The sequence below is a fragment of the Macadamia integrifolia genome, chromosome 12 (assembly GCF_013358625.1).
Source record: "Macadamia integrifolia cultivar HAES 741 chromosome 12, SCU_Mint_v3, whole genome shotgun sequence".
Classification (NCBI taxonomy): Eukaryota; Viridiplantae; Streptophyta; class Magnoliopsida; order Proteales; family Proteaceae; genus Macadamia; species Macadamia integrifolia.
The window spans coordinates 24,666,411-24,688,968 of NC_056568.1; the positions used below are offsets into that span (position 1 = coordinate 24,666,411).

Genomic DNA, 22,558 nt, shown 5'->3' on the forward strand with positions numbered 1-22,558 from the left:
TTCACTTACAAAGTTACAACAGCAGCCAACACAGTCACAAAGAAAAAAAAAATCATACGCAGAAGGAACAAGCAGGGAGAAGAAAGAAGAAAAGAGAGAAAAAAAAAAATTAACTTACAAAGTGCTGTCGAAGTGAAGTTTGTCGAAGGAGATGCTGCCGGCGAAGGAGATGACGCCGAAGTCTGTCGAAGGTGTCGCCGGATGTCACCGAAGGCTGTCGAAGGCTCGCCGGATGTCACCGAAGGCTGTCGAAGGCTCGCCGGATGTCACCGAAGGCTATCGAAGGCTCGCCGAAGGTTGTCGAAGGCCGTCGAAGGAGAAGGACATGCCGCCGATGGCTGTCGAAGTCTGTCTAAGGCTCGCCGAAGGCTTCGAAGGCTGTCGAAGAAGATGGAGATGCCGCCGGATGTCGCCGGTTGTCGCCGGATGTCGCCGAAGTCTGTCGGAGGAGAAGAGAAGTCGCCGGAGGATGATCGTCGCCTCGTCGGACGTTGGGGCTTGGGGTTTTGAGTTTTGGAGGCAAATGACTCAGAGAGAATGAGAGAGAGAGAGAGAGAGAGAGAGAGAATAAGAGAGGCACACGGTTTTGAACTTTTGATTGGGTTTTTTCTTTTTCTTTTTTTTATGGTAAGGGTTTTTAGTTTTTATATGATTTTTGATCCAATGCATCACATGTGCATCAGATTTTATACACGTCCCAATAATAATATGTAATTTGGAATCTTTAGAAAAACAAATTTTTTTTATTTTTTAAATATCCAACACATAAGGCGACCGCCTTGAACACCAAGGCGCTGTAAGGCGTCGCCTTACACGCCTTTCAGCGCCTTAGTGTAAAAGGCGGTCGCCTTTTACACTACCCCTGAGTCGGCTGATTGCCTTACCCCTATTGGACCGCACCAACGCCTAGTCGCCTTACCAGCGCCTTAAAAACTATGTAACTACCCAAAGGTCATTTTCAGCTATAGTTTTTTTTTTTTAGGTCCCAAGGAGAGTTGAACTTATGACCTCTTAATTTTGAGTTTTGAGGTGTCGGTTTTTGCCAACTAAGCAACCCCCTTGGGGTTATTTTCAGCCATAATTGTCAAGGCGTCGCTTAGGCAGTAAATGTTTATATATATATATATATATTTCTTTTATTCACTTTAAGAGATTATTCATAAATAAGAAAATACCCCCTATTTGAATCCAATAAAAATAGTTTTGAAAATCAAATTCCAAAAGGATAAAATGTCAACCCCCAGTCTAAGAACAGAAACTGGATTTTTGGTTGTAGGGGCGATTTTCAATTTTCAAATGCTGGAGTTTTTCTCAATTCACAAAATTTCATGAATCTTATCATGGTAAAACATAGCTAAAAACCTAACATGTTGTAAAATAATCTTTTGTTTCGATGTCTAGGGGATCCCCCATTTATCCAGTGGTCAAAATGACCTAATGGTTAGTCTACATGGAAGAAACGATCTGGAAGAGCTTCCACCTTTGTCTCAGGCAATGACCTTTTCCAAATTAAATAAAATTTACCTGTAGCATGATTTGGGTTAATGATGCAATGGCAAGATGCATCATTTAAATCTAACATTGCTTGGAGGTTGAGGTTTCAAACTCTCACTGGAACATATAAACAGAAATTTAACACTCAAATATAGCACATATATTCTATATTTAATTGACAGGTTAATAATGTTCAAGTGATTAATGCAACCCCAGGTTCCAAAACCTTGCTTTGGACTGTGGGCCCACAAGATTGATAACTGAATCAAGTTAAGAATATAAGGGTGATTTTGTAATTTCTGGAATAGTCCAGGGCAATTGGGAGTAAGTAAATAAGTGAAGGACTGAACTGTAGATACAAGTTGAAGAGATTGTGCCTCTTGGAATTAAAAAAATGAGGGTGAATTTTAAACAGAAACAAAATAAGAATATATGGCCTTGTATGTAATATTAAAAAGTCAGGTTGTTGTAATTATGGAAAGAAGATTGTCTTCGACCTCTTGACAGAGTAGAGAGGCAGGTGAGCAGGTTAGCTTCCGGGATGAAGTTCTCCTTCAAACAAGCTTTGTTTGAGCTGAAATATCAATGGAAGATTCCTAACCTATTGGACTGTTAAACCTTCTACCTGACATCTAATAATAGATTTCTGAAGTAAGGCCTTGCAGTTGTCCAGGAACCAGCCAGGTTTGCAGGTTTGCTTTTCAATGTAGAACATACTTTCGGGTTTGGGTCTTGGGGTTTTGAACAACCTGTGAATGAGTAATCTAGGTCCCAAATTTCAAGGCGAACAAAAGAGAGACGAGGGAGTTCGATACTCAATTATTGGGGTACTACTACCGCTCACGAAGAACCGGGGAATAAAAAGAAATTAAAAAATAATGAAAACAGAATATAATGTAAGGAGAAGAGAAGCAATAAAGGAAAGAAGAGCAAGGAGAACAGAGGAAGAAGAACTGTAGGAATTAGAAGAGAGAAGGAGAAAATAGTCAACCAACTTGGTCATACGCACAACTCCACAACCATGAAGAACGAAACCCAAACTCAAAAGTTCATTACACTCCTATATACAGTTGTATATAAAGAAAATAACAACTCCTTATAAAATAGAATCTTCTTAAACAAATATTTCTCAAACTGGGAAATTAAACAACTCAATCAAATCTCCTACATGTATCCAACTCTATAATAAAACAAAGGGAAAATGATGTGCACACTAGTAGGATAAAATGGAATTTTACACGCTAGCATATTATTGATTGTCGGATCCCCCTCGCTCCACATCTTAGCCGTTCATCCTGTCTGTTGTTGCAACCCTATTTTTTCCACTGCAGCTACTCTCTCTCATCACCAGTGCTGCTCCGCCCACCCCCCAAGGTTCGAAATTTGGTTTCGTTTTGGTGTTTCGGTGGGTTCAGAAACTGAAGTTTCGTTTTGGTGAAATTTCGGTCGAAAAGGTGTATTTTTTTTGTTTGTTTCAGTGGTCAAACGGCTATATTTTAACCTAAAACTTGGTGGGTAACTTATTTTAAAGTTAAAAAACATGTTTAGAACATAAAAATGCAATAATATTAGAACATGACATTGTTTTAGAGTTGCACTTTTGTTTGGCAGCAACCGTTGAATTGTTCTGAAAATTTTACTTGGTTTTGGAGAAAGAACTTTACCTTTCCTAAGCTTTGAATTTGTAGATCTTGTAGGAGTCCAATGGAAGTCAAAACGTGTGATGATGTGGCTAATTGGAGGTTTGTTGGAGACTTGGAGTGTTTTTCCTTCAAAATATGCAAATGGAACCGAAACCACCAAGATAGGCCAGGCAGAGTCGAAATTTCGACCGAGATATGGTATTTATAACACATGGAATGTATCGATATGGACGAGATACCAAAACGATATAGAAATTTTGCCAAAATACCGAAATTGCGAAATTTCGGCGAGATTTCGAACCATGCCACCCCCCACTGCTCCTCCCACCCCCATGTCCCCTCTCCCCTCTCTCTACCTTTCTCTCTCCCCTACTGAAAAATCCTTCATCTCTAGGGTTGAAACCCATGCCCTCCACCGCCCCCTTTAACCCCATCTCCCCCCTCCCTGTCGCCGCTCCTGCTTCACCCTCTGCCCTTCCTTCATGGCCATCACATCTCACTTCACAAGTCATCCCCCAAAGAGTGATACAACATGCCAAAACCAGAATTCGAACAAATGTCCATAGGTGGTAATGAACTTTCTGATTTTCCACCTTCAAGGCTACAATGGAGACGGTATGACTCGTCATCTTTAGAATCCAGACTTTAATTCATCTATTTCATCGATCCAACTTTAATTCTCTGTGAAACATCACCCTTTATTTCCCCTTCTTTATTTATGGTTGACCCCATATATCTAAAAAAATCACTTTGCGGGTACCTCTCACTCCTCAATTTTCACCATATCACTATCCATTATACTGTGACTAAAGTTACATATCATATACTTCATCTTTGATCTACTAATCTTAATACCTATTGGTTCCAACGTTGATCTCCATAGTTCCAAATTAGCATTAATCCCTTCTTTGGTCTCATTCATCAAAACAATATCATCGTTGAAGAGCATACACCACGGACCTCGTCTTAGATGCTTCTGGTTAAGTTGTCCATGATAAGTGCAAACAATAAGGGCTTAAGGCTGATCTTTGATGTAACCCAATCGTAATTGGGAATTCATTGTATTGACCTCCCGTAGATCTCACACTAGTCACCACGGCATCATACATATCTTTAATTATGTTCACATATTTACTCAAGACCCCTCTCTTCACTAGAACATGCCGGATTAAATATCTAGGGACTTTGTCATAGGCTTTTTCTAGGTCAATAAAGACCATTTATGGAGATCCTTCTTTTTGGCTCTATATCTCTCCATGAGCCTCCTTGGTAGCTAAAGTTTCTTTTGTGGATTTACTTGGCATTAAATCAAATTGGTTCTCCAAGATATGAGACTATCGTCTGAGACAGGCTTCAATATCCTCCTCCCGTATATCTTTTATTAATAACTTCCAAAAACCAGTACAAGATATAGAAAGTGGTAAAAATGAAGGACCGTAAAAGAGAATCACTGTTACTAGGTTTTAAAGCCTCTAACTTAAGTCCTAATGGGCTTAAGTTAAAACATAAACAGGTGGGCAGGCCTCTACTGGACTTAAGTGGCTTAACATAACCCATATGGACCCAAAACAGACTTATGAAACTGTGACTTAAAGACCCATGATGGGTTTATTTTAAATGAACAATCGTCGGCCAATTAGGGGCTGTCCAATGCCCCTTGTCCTTGTGCCTTCTCGAATAAACCTTCAGCCCTGCATCACATGTAGTCAGACCAAACACAACTATTGGAGACAATAAGAGGTAACTGTTGCCAACCCTTTCTTCTTGTCCTCAACTGTCTGTCAATGTAAAGCTTGGAATTTTTGTTTTGGTCCTTAAATCTCATCATTGGATATCTTAAGGTCTTGTGATTTATTTGGGGGAATGGCGAGAAACAGAGCTTGTCATTCTTACTGTAGATGTTGCAGGGAGAGAGAGGGCAGGGAGTGCTAGTGGCCAGCAGGGAGGGAGAGAGAGAGAGAGAGGAGAAAGTGGGTATAATAATGGTGGAGAGAATGGGTGGAAACAATAATCAGGTTGAATTGCTGACATGCAGAGTAGATCGACACTCAATAAGATGTTAGTATTTAAGATTCCATCAAACAGTGCTAATGTATAGTCACTCCCCCTAAAATAAAAATGCAATTACAATAAGAAACAAATAAATTCCATTCCAACTCTTACTGGACCAAAAGCCTGGTTGGGTTCTGGTTTTTGCTCATGCCAGTCCAGCCACAATAATGCTACTGCATCATTGTTATGGTTTGGAAGTTCAGTTGTTTGGGCTGAACTTTTGTTTAGAATTAGGTACCTTGTCAACTGGTTCAACCATTGATCCATGCTTGGTCTCAAAGCACTGAAAAATTCCTGTAGGCATCACCCATGTCACTCCAAATGAAAACATGAAGCATCATATTTGCTGGACCATTCACTGTTAAAACACGTGGGATCTATTTTGGTTTGGTATCTAGAGCTTTAATCTATAATCCCAAGTCACGCCATCCTTTTCATACCTTTATTTTCTTCATATAGAGAATTTTTCCCTTTGGTCCTTAAGGAATTCCACTGCCCCCTAGCGTTCCCCTCCATAGCCATACTGAAGATAGAGGGCAAGAAGAAAATGAGAAGCTCAGTTTTCCTCTTTCAAGAATTCAAGTGTAAAAGAACTGTGCAATAATTGGAAAGAGGGCAAAAAGAAAAGTGTGTTTCATGGTCCATAAAATGGGTGCATGATTCTTCTTCCATCCTTTTGTTTTTTGGTCCTTTTTTTACGGGGGTGGGGTGGGATGGGGTGACAAATTTCATATACCTGGTTTCTTTGAGTAAGTAATCATTCCATTTTGTTGGCCTCAATTCACTCAAATTGGGATGCCAGCTAACCTGCAGGCTTAGGTCAGTCTGGTCCATGAAAATGGCTTTGTCATAATGATGCAGATACGTGGCTGAACTGGCTTGGCATGAGGGGATATCCTGCAAATAAAGGGAAGAGAAAATAGAAGTGCTAGGAAGAAGAAGAGAATGGAGAAGGTTTCGCAGGAGAATTAGAAAATAAACAAAATCGGAAACTACTCAAATAAGGGACTGAAATAATACTTCTACATATCTACTCTATCTAGAACTTCCAATAAAAAAGATTACGAGATAATTCAAAATAAATATCTAACTATCCAAATAGACCAGAACAAGGTCGGGACCTGGTTCATCTTGGTTTGGATGACCAGATAGATCAAGCTGGTCCAGCCAAAAATGTGCATTATATGATATTTGGGCTTGCCTATGACATGAGATATGGATGGGTGGTTAGTCTCTTTACAATCCTATGGTTAATTTTATTTGCCTGTTCCAATTGGTACGTCTTCTTAATCATCCGAAGTGTCCAAGATGTATTTTTGATTGCTAGGCCAACAGCTAACATACTCTGACAACATTAATGGAGCTATTGATCCTTTTTGGACCGTCTGCAGACAAGCAAATGCCTAATGGAGAAGGATCTCTTTTTATAGGAGTTCTTTATATGGTATTGGTGGTTTTCCAGTTTGCCCTGGTTGGATGATTCAGCTAGAAAATATTGTGCGCTGTATTTATATATCATAGACTGGGTCTTCCCATGCTTCAGGTAGTAGCAGGACTACCATTGTTGCACCTGATATGTGCTATGCACTCAGTTAGGAACTGTAATGCAATAGGATTGGTGGTACTAAATTAATGTAGATATTTATGCAACAGCATAGTTTCCTGACTTAGGTGGTACTTAGACTTACAGCCATACCTATGACAACAGTATCTTCAATATATTATAATTTGTAGTTACTCTTTATGCTTAAGATATTATAATTACTATTATAAGGATATGCTTTATTACAAAAAAGTTCAAACACAGCTCTTGGCTAAGCCCCCTGGAGAAGTTTCTGATTCTTTTCTGATACTTGTATTATTCTGATGATTACCCCATACGAAGAGAAAGAGAAAGTGGAAGGTGAAGAGCTACAAGAGTGGTTGAAACTGGTAGTCATGCCGGCAGAGCTGACTGTATTCATTGGAGGCAAGGAAGAAGAGTCTTTTCTCCCGCTGCGGGCGAGCATTGGATAGGAAGTACAGCATCTTCTATTCCTCTTCATTGTTGTTTGAAGCATCTGACATATTGTTCTTGTCAGCCATTAAGCTAGAGCTTGATTTGTTGCCCTTGACACCATCACCAATGACTGCCAACCTTTCTGCTTTGTCAGCATGAACTCCATCTTATGACTGTAAATCTCGGTGATGAGCCTTTGGGCCCCCTTGGGCAGTGCACAGATTGTGCTCTCTATATTTGTCTATTTTCTTGGCAGACTTTTTCTTTTCACTGTTCTTCAGAACACCACCAAATTCACTCGAGGCTAGATGCAATATGTGTATGCAGCTGGAGTTCCAAGCAAACATGGTAGTCCCCAGGGGACATCAAAGTTCATGAGGTCTTCAACTTAAAGAATGACTTGTTTTGTACTGTTTATATACGCAAGTTGGCAGCTGAAATCTGTTGTATATCTGGCTATTGTTCCAAGTAATTGGTATGAGATGTATATTCAATTTATTGTACAAACTATGATTAGTCAAATATGTAATTTAATAAACAAAACTTATGAACAACTTGTGTGGTGCATGGATTACATTTTCGTCAAAAAATTCCAATAGTTGCACGCTTGAATGATTCTCAATACCACATTGTCCATGATTGCCTGGTATGTACTCTAAACATTGTCATTTTTATCTCATCATAGAGGTAAAGCACCAGAGTCCCCAAAACCACAACCCCATGAAACAAGCATTTCCAATATGAGGTAATCCGTCTATGCTCAATGTTCTGCAGTGGTTTCCTTTGGAATCCTCCCACTCGTTGTAGGACAAATTCAAGATTAGATGGTTTAACGAAGTTGGTGATAATGGGATCTCTCCTGTGAAATTAAAACTTGTCCAAGGACTCCAAGTCATTCATGTTGCCAACACTATTTGGGATCTAACCAGTAAGGTTAGATCAGGGATGGAACCATTAGCTTCTTGTTTGGAAAGTCGATGGGCATGTTCTTTAAATTTGTTAACCCTTTTCGTATAGATCTTCAGAAAGAGTTTGATCTTAGCACAATGTAGACACCCAATTTGTCCCCCCCAATCACCCCCATCCTACCGCCAAAAATAAAAAAAAATTGATGAATGTTGTGTGCGGACAAGACCCTCTCTCTCTCTCTCTCTCTCTCTAAAGGAGGATTCGGTTGTCGGGAAGATACCCCAATTTACCGTAGTGTGTGTTGATCTGTGGAGTTCAGCTCGAGGAAAATTAGGAATCTAAACTGAGTATTAACCCAGGTGCGGAGAACGGGAGAAGTGGCACGAGAAGCAGTGTCAGTGCCCCCAAACAAAATATGGCAATTTCACTTGTTTCATGTAGGGAACCGACAACAGCTGCCTAGTGCAGTTGCTAAGAATTGTTTATCAAAGCAGCGTTCCATCTGGCATATCTGGAGTTCGAATCCCCCCTCTTGCCCCTGCTAACCGCCCTTCCTTGAGTTGGGATGCCTTTGGGCTGTCAACCTAGTTGGCCCATGGGCCCTTGATAGGAACTGTCAGAAAAAAAAAGTAGGGAACCAACCCCCAGTTGATTAACCGAGGAAGGTCCGGTTGCTATCCTTACACACAATAATACAAAGACATGGGAATTCACTGATGAATTGGGGAATCTTTCAAATGTATTGTTGCCTAAGTTTAGAAACTTTTATCGAGAGTGTCCATCAAATCTTATAATTAAATTAAGGGGAAACGAATGATGTTGGGTTTTGTAGCATACACTAGTGCCTCTCCATGTTATCTCTCTCATTTTTCATATGAAATGACATATAGCCAAAGATTCATAACCTTTCTTCTTTTCTTTCTTTATATGAATGAAAAAAAGAACCTTTCAATGGATTTAGAACTTATTCTTTGATAAATCTGCCCCAATTGTAGGAGAGAGAGAGAGAGCATTAACGTACGCTACACAGCCGTTCAAAGAACTCAATCCCTTAAATTAATTAATTTATTTTATTATGCATGATATTAATGGGCCATAGCTGTCCTTATTGGGCATTCGGTTCATAGAATCGTCACATTATGAGTCTTGTGGAATGATGATACTAGACACAAGTATGAGTTTACATTGGACTGGATCACATGAGAATCTTAAGTGGTATACCATCGGATGTTTAAGCAATAAGATTCTCATGGGTAGCTTACGATGGGTCCCTTGCCCTGAGAAGTTCCTACCATAGCAGTTGAGGCATTATAGGTTTTGGTGTACTTACGATTGGTATCTCTTGGACCATATATTAGCACGTGGACTCATGGTAACAAGTTATGTAAGAAAGACATACTCAACATAAAATCCACTTCCTATAAGAAAAATATCAAAGAGAGCATATCTATACATGATTGGACAAAATGGGGATTCGATAACAAGTTTTGTAAATAATTTATAAAAAGTTTTGAAATTAGTATATCAATAAATATTTTATAGGAAAAGTGTCCGTGAGCATATAGCGTAGGCTATGCCTAGACGCATTATTATTTCATTATTTTTCATTTTAAAAATAAATTGAATAAAAAATTAAACTGTCTGGGCGTAGCCTACTACTATGTGGGCTCAAAGAACCCTAGCCTGTATTTTATAAATGTATTTGAAATATTTTCATTCGTCCAATCATTGGAAAATATTTTTTGTGCACATAATTACAATGGTCTAGGATGATAGATAGTAATTTTACCATGTTCTGAAAAATTGTTATGTGAAATTGTTCAAGTGGAGGGACCAAAGCATAATAACTGTTGTATTAGAAAAAATATGATTTATTTTACACCTTGGGTACATATTAGTGAATATATTTAACTGAAAATTTAAAGCATTTTAAATATTATATTGGAAGTGGACATCGCAATGGCATAAGAGAGTTAGAGGGATAGAGAGGTGTTGGTTTCTTTCTATTTAGGAAACCAAATTAATTTTCTATATATAACTTTTGTGGGGGAGGGGGTGGGAATGTGTGATATCTTCGCTTTTAATTTCATGAATCCTATATTTTCCAAGTATGAGAACCATAATGTTCTGCCGAACTTTGTGTTCCTTTTAATTATCTCCAGATTTGGAGTTTGATTAAAAGTGAAATCAAACTTCTATCGATTAATTTTAAAAATCAGAATTCCTCCGTTGATGACCTTATCTAGTCTAGAATGATAGGTATTCATCTCTCCCCTCGAAGGCACAATGGTGTCCGTCCTTCTCTACTAGAGTGGATGAAACTTAATGTGAATGGATGTTCGTTGGGGAATCCGGAAAATTTTGGTGTTGGTGTGATCATTTGTAATGATCAGTCTTGTGTTGTCTATTCTTTTAGGAATTTCCTTGGAATTAAGACAGACTTTGAGGTTGAGTTTGCAGCATTTATGCTTTTTGTATGGATTTGACGCGTTAGCATGCCCGTTTATAGTTGGGGTGTTGGTGCTTTTCTTGCTATGTTAGCGCATGGTGCTCTAAGATCAGCTCGACCACATGCTAGTTGTAAATCAGGTGGTCTACGAACAGCTTGACTATCGAGAGAGAGTGGTCTACAATCAGCTAGCGCAGCCATTTCTTGGTTGCTAGGTTCCTTTTTGTTGATCCTATCCGAGAGGGTGAGTTGATACGAGGGTCTTGCCTTACCGTGATTGCTCAATCGTTAACTAAGCTGAACCATTCCCACTGCCCTTCTTTTGAAAAGAATTGGAAGCATCCAGTTGGGTATGCAGAAGCTATGGGTAGAATATGATTATGTTGTTGTTACCACTTCAGTAGTGAGGTGGTTTGTTCCATGGTTTCCATGGTTTGTGCAGTAGTTTTGGATTTCTCTTCAATCATACCTTGCTTTTACCGAGTGAAAATCACTCACTACTTTAGAGAAACAAACCCAGTTGCAGATGTTCTTGCGAAATAAACTACAAAGTTAGAGATCTCTCCTCTGTGATGGTGGACCTTACCCCATCAGTGCAAATGGAGCTTGCTCAAGATGCACAACTTCGGCCAAGATATTGTTTTACTAGTTGATTTTTTGTTCCTTGAGAGTGCTAGATAGTCCCTTTTGCTGATGGCAATGCCAAAGGTAGAAGGATCTATCCAAGCTTTATTGTTGGTGTTTCTGGCTATTTCAGGTTGTATTTGTTCATTTTTTTTTAACAAACGATCTTTTAGTGAGAAAAAAGAAAGGGCGTTACTATCCTATTTTCTTAAACCTTGTTTTCTTCCCCCTAAAAAAAAAAAAATATCTCGAAAAATTTCTCACTCCATTGAACTTATCCCTTATTTACTCAAAATCTCTATCAGATGTTCCACCTCTAATTCCCCCAAAATAGTAAAGTCTTACCTCTTTATCTCCCCTGTTGTTTAAAATTGACCAAATTACTCTTAATTCTCACCTTTTAACCGGTTACTTCCCTCTCTATCTCCCTACTTTGTTTATGGAACGATTTTCTGTCTGGGAGCGACCCCTATGCCACAGACACAAGGGGTATAAAATGACCATTGTGCCCCTCATAAGTTCACGCACCCCTGTGCCTAGGAGCAAGAGCACTCCTGGACAAAAACACATTTGCCCTTTGTTTATTTATTCAAAAACAATATTTTCCACCCCTACAGTTGCTATAACTTAAAAAATAAATATAAAACCAACATCGGATATGGTAATTTTGTTGGCTAAGATGGCAAGCCAAATTATGAATAGAAAGGAAAGGTTGTAAATAACTCCTTGGGACGGATGTATTTAACAAGTTTCCTCTTAATTGAATTATCTTTATTTCATAAAAAATAATAAATAAATAAAAGATAAAAAAAAATATTCTAGTATCTGAATTAAGGGCCTAGTTAGATAATTCGGATTCGGAAATTATTCGAGTGGAGAATTATTCGGAATAATTCGGTTGGTTAATTTAAGGGTTTGGTAAAAAAAGTGGACAAAATAAAAATTGGATTCGGATTCAAATTTGGGAATTATTCGATTACAAAAATAAAAGTTGGGCAAAAAATTTGGGCGTTATTTTTACAATTTATTGTATCTTTTTATTTATCAAGTAATTAACTTGATATGTACACCTGTCATTGAATGATGGAAACAGTGGTTACAGTAATCCAATTTCTAAAGCAATTGTCCTGTAGGTACATAAAAGTTCAAAATCACATCATTCAATCCATCACTCACGTAGTTCCATGATTCCATCATCCATGCTTAAAAGGAAAAACTATTTTAAATAAAGCAAAACATCCACAAAAGCATAACAAAAGTTATTACATCACCACAACTTAAGTACTTAACTAAATCATATAATACTATCTGGGGGTTGAGTCTCGCTCTCAGTAAAACTAGCACTTGCACCAAATAGCAAGTCTTCAACGATGCTATCATCCACATCATCCAACAATCTCTCTAGCTCTTTATCAACATCTTTAATGCTCTGATCAAAATCATTGATTCTAATACTGTTAAGATTAATAGGCAACATGTTTTTCTGTTCAAGTTCACCACTCTTTTCCATCATCAATGAATTCATTCTGATGTAGACTAAATCATCTAACATCGCTGCTGACAATCTATTCATCTTTTTTATTTGTGCTACATCTTTGGCACTCTAATTTTTCTCATAGGACGAAAAACTACATGGTTGGCTCAATATTCGAATGGCATACTTCTGTAAGACAGGAATAACATCACTTTGCATATGCCACCAAACCTCTGTCATTGGTTAAAATATATATATATATATATATACATATATACAATTTTAAATGATAAGTAATTTTTACACAAGAAAGAATAAACTAAAATTTTTAAAGAGAAAGTAATTATTATAGTTACGAGGATGACTAGTTTCTATCTTCGTCTTGGCACTGGGAGTAAAAATGGTGCTAGACTTCATGTGGTATACTGCCAATTGTCCATAATATTCTCTCCTCTTATCTTGTAGAAAAAATATCTCACCAATGAAATTTGTTGCTTCTTTCAATTGAGGAATCTCTTTAAACCTTTCACTGAAAAAATAAGCAGGGTTGAAAACAACAGCTGCATAGTAAATGGTACCTAAAATGTTTTCATCCCTTCTATTATCAAATATTTTCAAAATTTGATCATACCGATGGTCAACCTTATAAAGCTTCTCCAATACCTCTCTTGCTCTTTCCATTGCTTCATACAAATATCCTGATGTAGCCCCATCACCATTAACCAAACGAAGAACTTGAATGATTGGTTCCATAAATCTCAAAATCTCTTTTGAATCATTTCAAAACGACTCCTTTTGAATAATGTACACTATTCTATCTGCTTCAATAAATGTAGAATTTCTTAGACTCCACTCAGCTGATGCAACTAGGAGTCTAAGCTTCTCTTCCACTTCAACAATTGACTGAAGCATTAAAAAGTTTGAAGTAAATCTAGTTTTGCAAGGATATTTTAGATCCTTGTTTGTGAAACTCCTCATCAACGATAAGACAATTATTGACTTGTACAAGTAGTCAATAATTCTTTTAGCATCATCAAAAATTTCTTGAACCCAAAAAACCTTTTCATAGATGTCCTTCAACATTAGATTGATACCATGGGCTGCACATCGAGTCTTAAACAACCAACGATACTTTCCAATAAGCATATCAAGTGCACTGGAATAATTGGCTGCATTGTTTGAAATTATCTGAACCACTAAAATTTGGCCAACACTTTGAATCTCTTTGTCAAGAATAGCAAATATATAAGGACCAGTCAATCTAGCATGAGAATACTCTTATGACCTAAAAAAGAGAGCACTACCAGGGGAATAAGCAATCACGTTAAGAAAAGATCGCTTCTTCAAGTCAGTTCATGAATTAGACATAACTGTTCAACCAGTTTCTTTCCAAGAAAATATTACTTCTTCAGCGTATTTTTCATGGTCCTTTCTTGCTTCAGGGATTATTCTTCCACAAAGAGTTCCATAACTTGGAATAGGAGCACTAGGACCATAACGGGCTGTGCACTTCCCAAACTTGATGAAAGCATCCAATTGAACAACATTGAAAGAAATGTTATTTTTAATAAATAAGTCACGCAAACATTTCTCCCAAGTTGGTTTGTCCATCTTAGGGATCATTTCCTCCATTGTGGGCTGCCTTTGACTAGTCATAGTTAAAGGAGTCAAAAGAGAGGAATCAACTGTACTCTCACCACTGGTACAACTCTTACGCTTTTTACTACTTGATTCAGAATTAATAGTAAGAAGAGCTTTTGCTTGGACATCATCAGATACTTTCTCACAAGGGGCAATATCATGACCACTAACCTTAGCTAAATGATACTTGAGGCGAGTGACTCCTCCATAAACTTGTTTTTCACAAAATTTGCATTTAAAATGTGAACTATCAAGTGGCTCAGCATGTTGCCAAAACATATCTTATTGTCTTCCCATTTTTTCTATTTGTTGAAAGTTGAAACACAAAAAAAAACAACATAAAAATCATTTCATATGAACAAACAAATAAATCATATTAATTATTACATTATATAAGCAAATAGCCTTTGCATAATTAAAGAATCAAGTTTTCAAGTCCCACCAACATGCATAGCCTTTACAATAGCATGGGTCATTTACACCTTATGATCATTTTCTGAATCAAGAAAGAAGACCTTAATGGTGTTTATGATGTTTCCCTCCAAAGATGAGAAGGTGATTCTAGTTGGGCACAGTTACAACAGACTGAGCATTTTTGTAGCCATGGAGAGATTCCCTGAGATAATATGTGTAGTTGTTTTCATCTCTGCAACCATGCTCAGTCCCACAAATAGTTATCAGGGAGACTGAGACAGATCATGGGAGAAATTAAACCCACTCCACTTGAATTATGGTTTCCGGATCAATATTTTGTTTTTCAGTTTTTGAGTTTGTTTCATGGAATTCCTTCCCCGAAGTTTTATCTGTTTTTGACATAGAGATTCTACATACCATATGGGTCTGCCGTCCTTACTCCTTACTACTTCGATAGTCCACAGAGGCTATTGTACTCAATTTTTTTTTTCTTTTGATTTGAAATAAAAACCTTAAAGTAGTTAAAGGAAATTTACAAGACATTTGTCTTTCATTGCCTTATACGCAGGTAGTTAAAGTGTTAAACTAAAATCATGAGTCCACAAATTTCATTCAATTAAAAAAATCAATTATAAAAAAAAAAAAAAAAAAAAAAGAAGGGATTTTGAGATGAGACATGAGGGGATGGTGAAGAAAAGTAAAACATAAAAACCGATCGATAGGATGTCTCTCCCGAAAGTAGACGCGGCAAGAAGCCCTAATTCTTCAAGAATTTCCGAGTTGCTATAAGAGGTAGGGCTCTGGTTTTGACCAGTTATGAGCTATAAATTTTAACACAGAGAGGGCAGTTAGATACAATAAGAGAAAAACTCCTATGACAGATGATCTATGGCATGAGAGAGAGAGAGAGAGAGAGAGAGAGAGAGAGAATTAGGGTTTGGAATTCACCTAGAAGTGGTGAGGCTTTTATTGGATAGACGTCCCCAGCTCTGGTGAGTAGACAAGAATGAGATGCAAACAGAGATATGGCGGTGGAGATTGAGAGACGAAAGAGGACGACAGTGGCGGAAGCCATGGAACCACGGAGACGATAGCCTGTAGCTGCAAGAGTCCAAGTCTCCAAGACAAATGCAGAACGGCAGAAGTGCAGAACCAAAAGATGGGCAAGCCGTAAGTGGAAACCCAAAACCCTACTTCAAAGTTCGGTTTTGCTTTTTTGTAGTTTTCTTGTTTTGCTTTTTTTTTTTTTTTTTTTTTTTTTTTATAAAAAGTGGTTTAATGGTAACCGAATAATTCGGTTTAATCCGATTCGTCATGCTTTATTCGTGTTTTATATTCACTTTAGAAAAAGCCGTGAATTTTACCGATTTTTATTTTTTATTTGGATTTGGTCAGAATTTTTCATTTAATTTGGAAAAATTCGATTCGGCCAAATAATTCTCGAATTATTTGGCCGAATTGCTAACTAGGATTAAGGGTGTCAAAACCTAACCTAAACCTACAAATCGATCGAACTCAACCAAAAGAGAGCATGGACAGAACTTAAGTCTTATTGAACCAACTTTGGTTTGGAGTATTACGACCCCAATACCATACCAAACCAAACAAACCCGAACCAAAACCAGAACGAAACCAATAAATAACCCAAATCAGCCTGACACTCGTAAAAACCAGTTTTTGCATAATTTTGTGTACATTTGGGGTGTAGGAACTAGGAACTATCAGGGGAATATAGAAATGCCTTCCTAAGTGGGCATAATATTTTCTTCTATCATAAACTGCAAATATTTCTAATTTTATTAGTAAAAGCTTTCCAATATCCGTAAGCATTCTAGTTTCCTTTTATTCTAAGGTACTAGACTGCTCATTTTCCCATTCCATTTCCAATGTACCGTATTTCTGCCCAGCAACGGGCACCAAGAATGTCAAATAAAATGAATCTAATACAATAAGACAACAAGTGAACAAGTTCTAACTCCCTTAATTTACTACATTAATCACCTTTGCATCCTTTCCCACCAGCAGACGAACCCCCTTCACAAGTTCTTCCTTGATCATGAACAGGACAGCAGCAGCAAACACACTCTGTACTATTTTTGTGCTCATCCCCTTATAAAACCCGGGCAAGCCTTCATATTGAATCATCTTCATTATTGCATCAAGAGTGCCTGACATATAGAAAATTACACAATCAAACAAAGAGGGAGAAAGGAAAGGAGACTTGAGTCATATGAGTTCAAGAGGAGCAAGTTCAACATATGATAGTTTTCACACTATACTTTGGCAAAATTATTTGGCCATCTCAGTGACTCCATGTAAATCTAAATTGTCATTATCAATCTTCGTTAATATGTGTGAAGGATTAATTCTCTATTAGCATTACAAATTGCAAGTAGGGATTTCTACATGTTGGATGGCTATAATATCCAAGCAGGGAGCAGGAAACCTTCTGTTGTTTAAATGGAGGATAGGCTTCCATCATGTTCACCACACAATAGCTGATGCCATTTGATAAGGTCTTTTTCAAAGGTAATCCAAATAGCCTACAAAATAATTTCTTCAAATAGTAGTGATGCAGATTAATAACCAAAATAGGCTTGTATTATTAGGAATAAGCCTAGGGTTGGGTTGTATATGTGTTGGGCCTACAGTCCATGAGATTTTGAGTGTATTGGGCCACTTTAATGGGTCTAAAAGAGGGACTCTAAGATTGAGTACGGGATTACTAGTTAATTTCCTTTTTACATTAGTTTATTTTTTAGTTGGGCTTTGATGGGGTTAATTAGTTTCTAATTTCAGTACCTAGTTAGTTTTTAATTTTCAATCATAAGTTAGTTTCTAATTACAGTTGTTTTATTTCCTAGTTTACTTTTTCAGATTTAGTAACTAGATGTTAGTAATCTTCATTTTAGTTTTTTAGTTACTAAATTGTAATCACCCCCCCATCACTGTAAAGAAAAGGGAGTGGTGTTTGATCCATTCGACTCCTTGCAATGGGAAACCCAGGAGGATCTGCTACAAGTGTTTTCTTCTTCTTATTTTCAAGGTTATTGCAAGGTTTTTCAAACAGGTAAGGGATCTGAACTGCTTCTGATTTCTGGTTCTAGAAATTTCAAGTTTCTCTCCTGCTGCCTCAATACTGTTCTGAAAATCCAGCCATCTGATGGCTCTCTTTTTTTGATCGAGTGTTAAGATTATATAGAGAGCAACTCGACCTTAATTTGAGGTTCATCAGACCAGGGAATCAGCAGTTATGGGATTTCTCCCTATTCTGGCCGATTGAAGTTTTCTGCCCAGAATTGCTGTCTAATCTGTGTTGAATGTTGATGTTGATTGCTGCCTTTATTCTCCGATGGACTGGACCTTCTAATTAGAAATCTGAGTTGATTATATACTCCTTAATATTCTGCTATTGAATTTCCTGAAGTTGTTGGGATCGACTGCAAGGTTTCAGAACCTGCTGTCCAGAATTGAGTTCTGGTTTGATTTATCTGTTCCTGTGGTGTTTGTTTCTGATTGTGTCTTATTCAATACTCTATTCCTGTTGCTGGTTAGTCTACTTGTTGGTGTAATCTCTGTTTTCAGAAATTCCAGATTCTGGGTTTGAAAATTCTGGTTTTCAAGGACTGTTGACTGATTACTTCTGGACTGCTGTAGCTGTCTAATATTGGGTGATTATTGGTTGTTCTTGGATTAAAAGTTCCTGCAGTTTGGGTCTAGTTTGAACTTTCAAATCTAGTCTTACATTAAGTAGAAGATAACCATGGTATAGTTTCAGACCTTTATACTGATGCCTTTTGTCTCCTCCAGTAACTTGTTTCGCCTGAAGCCGCGACTGCAAAAGGAATAGAATGATTGAAGAATGAAGACAGCACACAAAAACTTGCAAATTTCAAAATACGAGCAAGACTCAGAAATATCCAATTACAAATAGACATACAAACTTGGATCAGCCAACTACGGTTTGATTTCCTGATTGATATAATATACCACAACCAATGCTTTAAAAACAGAGCAGTGGCTGGCAACCATTAGTGGTATAAACAATAACACTGTATGCAATTGTAAATAAATACACCAACTTGCATCAGCCAACTTCTAAAGGGCAGTTTAATGCCTGATGGACAAACTATTAATCAATTTCAATGTCTGAGGGGGCAGAGTGGCTGGACCAATGTAAACAGTTGATGGTCCAATGGCCTCGTCAAGCGACCTAGACAGCCCATTAACCTAAAAACAGAGCACTGGCTGGCAGTAGTCAATGTCCTAAAGAATGATGCTGTACCCAATTGTAAATAGATACGCCAACTCATGTCTGCGACTCTTAAAGGGAAGTTTAATAGCTGAAAGACAAACAACTAACCAATGTTTTTAGGAAAAAGAATGGCTGGACCAACATAACCCCGTTTGTGGTCCAGCCACCTGGTCAAAGCAACCTAAGCAGTGACACTGTATGAAACAGTGAAATGCTATACATCTTGATTAACAAGTGCCCCCTATAGCCCAGTGGTAGCACATTAATCTCACACAGAGAATAGTCTGAATATACTGTAGAGCAAAATAGAATCACTGTAATTAATAGCTTAGTCAATGTTCAAAAAAAATCATTAGTAGAGCTGTGGTAGAATGAAGAAAAGTATGCTATTTTTATTAAAGAAAAAGGCTTAATAATATTTATAATTTGAAAGATGAAAATTGCCCAGACAATAAGTAAACGTCATATGGAAACCTCTTAAAGTTCCTTACCTTCTCACAATTTGACAGTAGGCGTCAGGAGCCCCTTTTTTTTTTTGGGGGGGGGGGGGGGGGGTGTGGTTGAAGGTGGTTTAGTTTTACTAAACTCAGTGAATCAATAATTCTCAATCATCATAAATCAACCACAATAGTGAGCTGACTTGCAACTCCAAGTCAAGGGTCATATTTTAGGTTGCCTTGACAGGGGATTTTTAGCTAGAGTCCTAACTCTGCTAGCTCAGTTACCTTCACTACAAGGAGTGGATACGTTACAACAGTTGCTCCAAGTTTAGCAACAGCTCCAAGAAAAAAAATCTGGCAGTCATTCAACAAAAGTGAGATGATATGGTCTGTGAAATATATAACAGGAAAGGAGGTGATATTGAAACTTCGAGTGAAAACCCACCTCTAAAGCAGTCACCCCGTCATTTCCCTTGTTTCTTGAAGCACGCCTAGCCTTTAGCTTCTTTAATAAGGTTTCATACAACATGAACTGTATGGAAGGATTGCTAACCTGTAATATCACCAGGCACATTTCAGTGGCCTTCTTTTCTTCAGGGCCAATAAGAGATATTTCTTACCATGATAAGTGTTGGGCAAACGCCTTTCCAGAAACCGAAAACCCCTGCTTCATCATAGACCTCTTGCACCTGTATACATTAGAGCCATTTAGTCTAAAGCTCCATACATAAAGCTAAATAGTGGTTCTTTCCCAAATTCCGCGTATTATTATTAGCAAAACATAATATTAGAACTAAATTTTGTGATGCTCATGTCTGTTTCTATATTAGTATGGAATTGCCATGCAACTCCAGCACTAGGGTCTCTCAGGTTTCCAAAGGTTGAAATGTATGATGCTTCGTACCTATTAAGATGGGTGACATGTATCCGTATCTTAGTACTAACAATTTTGCAGAAAAAGAATAAAAGTGAACCTACTGAATTAGGAGACTGTGGGACCAAGACAATGCAAATTCACTACATAACCCACAACTCAACATTGAAGAGAAGCATTTTTAACCAAATAATATAGACACTTGCAAAGTTAACATAAAATTACTCCTATGTTTACAAGTTGCGACAGAAGAATGAACAAAATCACTGTCTTAGATGCATGTCCACTAAGCTTCCAAGATAACACCCAGCGCTAAATTGGTCCACCAAGGACATCTCTTACATAGGGAAATAATCTGATGTGCTAACAACAAATGATGGTCTTTTGGACAGTAAGAAAAATATACTAAGTGTTTGAAAAGTGATATATTGAATTTTACTAAGACACTTTTGCAAAATACAAGAAGCAATGATTTTCATATCAATCACCAGGTTGTACACATATAGCATGGCCAGTTCCATAGGGAGGAAAATATTCAAAGTATTCGAAAAGTAATATATTGAATTTTACTTGGACACTTTTGCAAAATACAAGAAGCAATGATTTTCATATCAATCACCAGGTTGTATACATACAGCATGGCCAGTTCCATAGGGAGGAGGTTCCGCTGCAGCAAGAATTCCTTCTACTTGTGTAACTGAAAGACTCTCTGAAGGTCTTTGTTTTAATGAGGCTTTTTTGTGAGTCTGAGAAACAAAAACACAAATAAAGCATGTGAATCAAATCAGGATGATTAAATTGGTAATAAAGAAAAATGTTTTTTCGTAATCAAATCATTAGCCATGAAGCATGCAATGACAGGATTTTTTGGAGCGATGCCAAGGGCTGGTATGGTGGTTTCAGATCATGCAAAATGCTGGGTACCTCTGAATTAGCCATATTTGCGCTACCTGTGTGCAGTGCTGTTTTTCTTGAGCTACTATTGCCATTTTGATATAAAAATACAGTACTGGAATATTATTGGTTCTTCTTCAACCAAAAACTACTGTAGTTGTTCTATTTCCCACACGGCCTAGGGTTATAGGACTCAAACTTGCTACGTGTCACAGATTATTTAAGGAATATCTGGACACATTTTCAAGCTGCCATGTATCAGAGTTATTTCAAAATAGCAAAGTTGGCCTCATTTATATTTATACACAAATTCTTTTTAGCAAGGCGTTTCCTGCATGCTTGGACTAGGAATGCTTTCCCGCACATCCAACATTTTTTAGCCACGTGGACCGATTATTTGGAAGGCTAACCATTGGATAGCTTAGGACCTCTTTATAGGTCACCTGTAAAATTTAGTGGGCTAACTCAACCATATGTCCCATCATCTCTTAGTTTTTCCCCTTGTTTTTCAACCTCAACTTCATTCATATATTTTCCCATGCAATGGCATATCCTCTCATGTATGTCCATGCATCTCCTATGTAATAACATATGGGGATGTCGGATTTGTCTGAAATTCTAACCACATAAGGATGATGATGTGGACAACCTATACACAAAATTTGGGCCAAAGCAAGGATTAAAGCATCGGTATCGATTGGCCAACATTAAGATACATATCGGAGGGTATCGTATCATATCGGAGATACGTTAAGATACGCACATAAATGGATAGGAAACACTTTTTTAAACACTTTTGCATAAAAAAATTGTTAAAAAAAACTATTGATAACATGTATTATGCATAAACACTAAATTGAGGGTATCGCACTAAGAATTCAAGGTTTGTAGTTGTCCCATAAATATAAAATCCCTGTTCCCAACCTTAATTTCCACTTTAGTTAGAGAGAAATATGGTTGGCAACAACTTTGGAATAAAAGCCCCTCAAAAAATCGTGTTTTTCTAAAAAATGACCCATCTGAGCCATTATATCACCGTAGCGCACTGTATCGGTACGTACCGATACCTACCGATATATTTCGAAACGTACATTTCACCTCGGTTTTATATTTTCCATAGAGTATCGATACATATCGGTGTGTATTGTATCATATCGGTGGTGTATCAGTGCATATTGGTATGTATCATAAGATATATATCGATACGAAAGGAATTTAAAAATTTTCATGTATTGTATCGGTCGGCTAAATTTGAGATACGTATCGGAGATACTTTAAACCCTAGGCTAAAGAGCCATGCGGCACCAAATTAAATGATATTTAAGAAATCTTTCTAATTACCATTTTTACTTTGTTGTAACTGAACCTATTCTAGTAAAAACACTCCACACACCAC

The 22,558-nt window shown here is 37.5% G+C and overlaps 1 protein-coding gene across 1 annotated transcript in view; it reads right to left on the reverse strand.

Moving 5' to 3' along the window:
* Positions 1-16,473: 16,473 nt before the first annotated feature.
* LOC122057159 (peroxisomal nicotinamide adenine dinucleotide carrier-like) overlaps positions 16,474-22,558 on the reverse strand; it is a 9,424-nt gene continuing 3,339 nt past the window's right edge. Inside the window, exons 6-11 of the mRNA XM_042619171.1 lie at positions 20,904-21,014; positions 20,015-20,083; positions 19,840-19,947; positions 19,680-19,748; positions 18,480-18,534; positions 16,474-16,867 (exon numbers count right to left, since the gene is read on the reverse strand). Of these exons, the coding sequence (XP_042475105.1) occupies positions 16,680-16,867; positions 18,480-18,534; positions 19,680-19,748; positions 19,840-19,947; positions 20,015-20,083; positions 20,904-21,014 (600 nt within the window). The 3' untranslated portion in view covers positions 16,474-16,679. The remainder of the gene's footprint in view (positions 16,868-18,479; positions 18,535-19,679; positions 19,749-19,839; positions 19,948-20,014; positions 20,084-20,903; positions 21,015-22,558) is intronic.